The sequence below is a fragment of the Herpailurus yagouaroundi genome, unplaced genomic scaffold, assembly GCF_014898765.1.
Source record: "Herpailurus yagouaroundi ecotype Mexico unplaced genomic scaffold, PumYag 200, whole genome shotgun sequence".
Taxonomy (NCBI): Eukaryota; Metazoa; Chordata; class Mammalia; order Carnivora; family Felidae; genus Herpailurus; species Herpailurus yagouaroundi.
The window spans coordinates 798,075-802,018 of record NW_024412431.1 but is presented as its reverse complement, the minus strand read 5'-3'; the positions used below and the strand labels follow the sequence as shown (position 1 = coordinate 802,018).

At 48.9% G+C, this 3,944-nt stretch overlaps 1 protein-coding gene across 4 annotated transcripts in view; it reads left to right on the top strand.

The window, feature by feature from the left end:
• Window positions 1-115: 115 nt before the first annotated feature.
• CCL25 (C-C motif chemokine ligand 25) overlaps window positions 116-3,944 on the top strand; it is a 30,946-nt gene continuing 27,117 nt past the window's right edge. For 2 of the 4 annotated variants that reach the window (XM_040449728.1, XM_040449725.1), the window contains exons 1-2: window positions 367-428; window positions 812-943. Coding sequence is in view for 2 of the 4 variants with exons in the window: in XM_040449725.1 (XP_040305659.1) it covers window positions 910-943 (34 nt within the window). In the remaining 2 variants the exon portion in view is untranslated. Of the gene's footprint in view, window positions 299-366; window positions 429-811; window positions 944-3,944 lie in introns of those variants that run through there. The other 2 variants (XR_005782972.1, XM_040449724.1) reach the window with 2 other exon arrangements.

The following is a 3,944-nucleotide window of genomic DNA, read 5'->3' as shown; positions in this document are numbered from 1 at the left end:
ACACGCCCCCCCGGCGCGCGCGCCCATTGGCCGGCGTCCTCCACGGTGCGCTTCTCATTGGCCGGCGTGCCTGTCTCGGCGCCCAGGGGCGCGCGGCGGAGGCGGGACTTCCGGCTGGCGCCGCCTGCGAAGGGCTCGGCGGCCGGCGGAGACGCGGGTGGCCGGCGATGGCCGCGGTGGGGGCCGGCTGGGGCCCAGCCCACGGAGGCCGGCGGAAGGCGGTGGCCGAAGAGCCGCGCCCCTTGTGGAGCGCATGCTGTGTGACCCGCGCCTGTCTTTCCCGCCGCCGCCCCGCCAGGTAGTAATGGTCAGCGCGCCATGGCTGTGGGGACAGGACCCGGGTTCGAATCCCGACCCCGACGTTTCCGCAGTACGTGCCGTTGGGAAGGGACTGACGTCACTTCTGCGGGCCTCAGTTTCCTTATCTGGTATGGTGAGGAGGTGGAGCATGGGACGTGGTCAGCCTTAATTCAGCGTTGACTACTGGAGCTAGCGGGTTCCCAGAGGCCCAGCTCAGCAGTTAGTCATTAAAGTTTTATTGAGTGTCTACTATACGCCAGTCACTTGTATGGGCAGCGAACAGGCAAAAATGCTAGCCCCCAATGTTAGCCAGGGGCGTGATTTAAATTTTCCAGTAGCTGTGTCAGGGGAAAGAAAAGTTAAAAACAGTTACTTTTAACGATGTGTTTTATTTCAGTCTGTGCAAGATGTTCCTTCTACGTGTAATCAATATAAAAACTTAAGAGGTCTTTTACATCCTTTTTTTCTTTTCCCCCACAAGTCTCTGAAATCTTGTATGTCTTACACGTAGGGCCCATCTCAGGTTCGACCGGCTGCGTTTCAAGAGCTCAGCAAGCACGTGGCTCCTGCCTTGGACCCTGCAATGCTAGTTGGGGAGACAGAAAAGAAATGAAGCGGATTCCACATCAAGTGGTGGAAAGGGGTAAGAAGAAAAAGTACATTGGGGAAGGGGAGTATGGGGAATGTGGGGGTTGCCCTTTGAAAGAGGGAGGTGGGGAAGGTTGAGAAGATGGCATGTGCGGAGGGATCGCAGGAATTGAGCAAGTAATTATGCCATTCGTTGTTTAGTTCCTTGTTTGGTAGAACTTCCTGCAGCGATGGGCATGTTCTTTATCACCGCTCATTTAGTAGCCATCAGCTCCAGGTGACTTTTGGGCACTTGACGTGTGGCTGGTGCCACCACAGCATTGGATTTTTAACATTCTTCATTTTTACTTAATTTAAATTTAGTACCATAATAAATAAATTAATTTAGTGACATAGAGCTTGTGGCTCCTCTAGTGGATGGCATGGATTTAGTAGAATGTGGTGGCGTATTCTCTGAATCTGGTGCTGAATCTTCACGTGCATTCTTCTGTGTAATCCTCACAAAAGCTCTGTGAGATGGGAGTTTTTTGGTTTGTTTTTTAACTTTTTTTTTTTAACGTTTATTTAGTTTCGAGAGAGAGAGAGAGAGAGACAGAGACAGAGCACGAGCAGGGGAGGGGCAGAGAGAGAGGAAGACCCAGAATCCGAAGCAGGCTCCGGGCTCCCAGCTGTCGGCACAGAGCCCGACGCGGGGCTCGAACCCACGAACCGTGAGCTCACGACCTGAGCTGAAGTCGGATGCTTAACCGACTGAGTCACCCAGGCGCCCCGAGATGGGAGTTTTAATCATTGTCGCCATGGTGAAGAATGAAATCCTTCATTTATTCATCTACGCCTTGTTATCATTCTCATGAATAGACTTTGTCTTTTGGAACAGTTTGAGATTTACGGAAATATTTGAAAGTACAGAGCTACCGTTTTCCCCACACCCAGTTACTCCTGTTAGTAACATCTTTCATTAGCACGATGCATTTGTTAGGATTGACGAAGCCGTAGGGATACATGTCAACCAAAGTTCATAGTTTACTAGATTTCCTTGTTTTTTACTTAACGTCCAGAATCCCATGCAGGATGACACATTACTTTTAGTTGTCCTGGTACTCTGTTTTTGTTTTTTTTTTCTTCCTTTTTTTTGGAGTTATAATTGACGTGTAACACTATTAGTTTTAGATGTGCAGCATAACGATTTGGTGTATGTGTATAACATAAGGTAATTACTACAATTAGTTAACGCCCGTAATTACAAATATCTTGTTGCTGTTGCAATGAGAACTTTTACGATCCTATTCACTGAGATGGCCTGCTTTTTTTTTTTTAATTTTTTTTTAAAGTTTATTTCTGAGACAGAGCATGAGTGGGGAGGGGCAGAGAGAGAGGGAGACCCAGAATCCGAAGCAGGCTCCGGGCTCCCAGCCGTCGGCACAGAGCCCGACGCGGGGCTCGAACTCACAAACTGTGAGATCATGACCCGAGCCGAAGTCGGTCGCTCAACCGACTGAGCCACCCAGGCGCCCTGTTTCTTTAGGCTCCTCTTGGCTATGGCAGATTCTCAGACTTCCCTTGTGTTTGATGATTTTGAGAAGGACCGATCAGGTATTGTAGAATGCTCCCCTGTCGGAATTTATCTGGTGTTTTCCTTGTGGTAAGACTGGGATGGGGTTTGTGGGGAGGAAGACCACAGATGTAAGGTGTAACTCTCTTCACACCCCATCAAAGGTATATACTCCCATCGTGTTCTGTGCCTGTTGATGTTGGCCTTGATAGTGGGCCAAGGTAGCGTTTGTCAGGTTTGTCCACTGTAAAGTTACTTCCCCCTCCCTCTCTGTACTGTATACTTTGGAAGAAAGTCACTGTGTGCAGCACATACCTAAAGAGTGGAGAGGTACATCCCCTTCCTTAAGTGAGGTATCTATGTAAATTCTGTGGAATTCTGCATGGGAGATTTCTCTTCTCTCCCTGGTTTGTCAGCTTATTCATTACGTTTTTAATGTGTATTTATTATTTTTGGGAGAGAAACAGAGTGTGAGCGGGGGAGGGGCAGAGAGACAGGGAGACACAGAATCCGAAACAGGCTCCGGGCTCTGAGCTGTCAGCACAGAGCCTGACGCGGGGCTCGAACTCAAACCGAACTCAAACCGCGAGATCACGACCTGAGCTGAAGTCAGACGCTTAACCGACTGAGCCACCCAGGCGCCCCCAGCTTATGCATTATGTGATTATATCAGTGTGATCTCTAGATATTTATTTTATTCTTTGGGCTATAACCCAATACTACTTTATTTTATTTGAATTATTCCATCTTTGGCCATTGAGGGTGCTTTCAGTTGGCTCCTGTGGTTCCTCGACACATTCCCGTCTGTGTATTTGGTTTGGGGATTTTTGGTTTTCTTGGGAGCACTTCCTTACTCTGGTACTACAGGCTGCCTCGGGTTTATCTCACATATTTCCTGCCCCAGTCCTAGAATCAGTCATTTCTCCCAGCCTGGTTCCTTTTATTAGAGAGTAGTGTTAGAAACCAAGATCTGGGGGCACCTGGGTGGCTCAGTCAATTGGGCGTCCGACTTCAGCTCAGGTCATGATCTCGCAGTCTGTGGATTCGAGTCCCGCATTGGGCTCTGTGCTGACAGCTCAGGGCCTGGAGCCTGCTTCTGATTCTGTCTCCCTCTCTCTGCTCGTCCCCTGCTTTCACTCTGTCTCTCTCTCTCTCAAAAATAAATAAACGTTACAGAAATAAAAAATAAAAATAAGATAAAAAGAAACCAAGATCTGGGCACTTGGAATGCTCATTGCTACTGGGGTATTGTTTCTTTTAGGTCATCGAAAGTTTTTTTTTTAAGTTTATTTTATTTATTTTGAGAGAGAGAGAGAGAGAAAGTGTGAGCAGGGGAGGGGCACAGAGAGAGGGAGAGAGAGAATCCCAAACAGGCTCCAGACCATGACCTGAGCCAAAATCAAGAGTCGGATGCTCGGGGCGCCTGGGTGGCGCAGTCGGTTAAGCGTCCGACTTCAGCCAGGTCACGATCTCGCGGTCCGTGAGTTCGAGCCCCGCGTCAGGC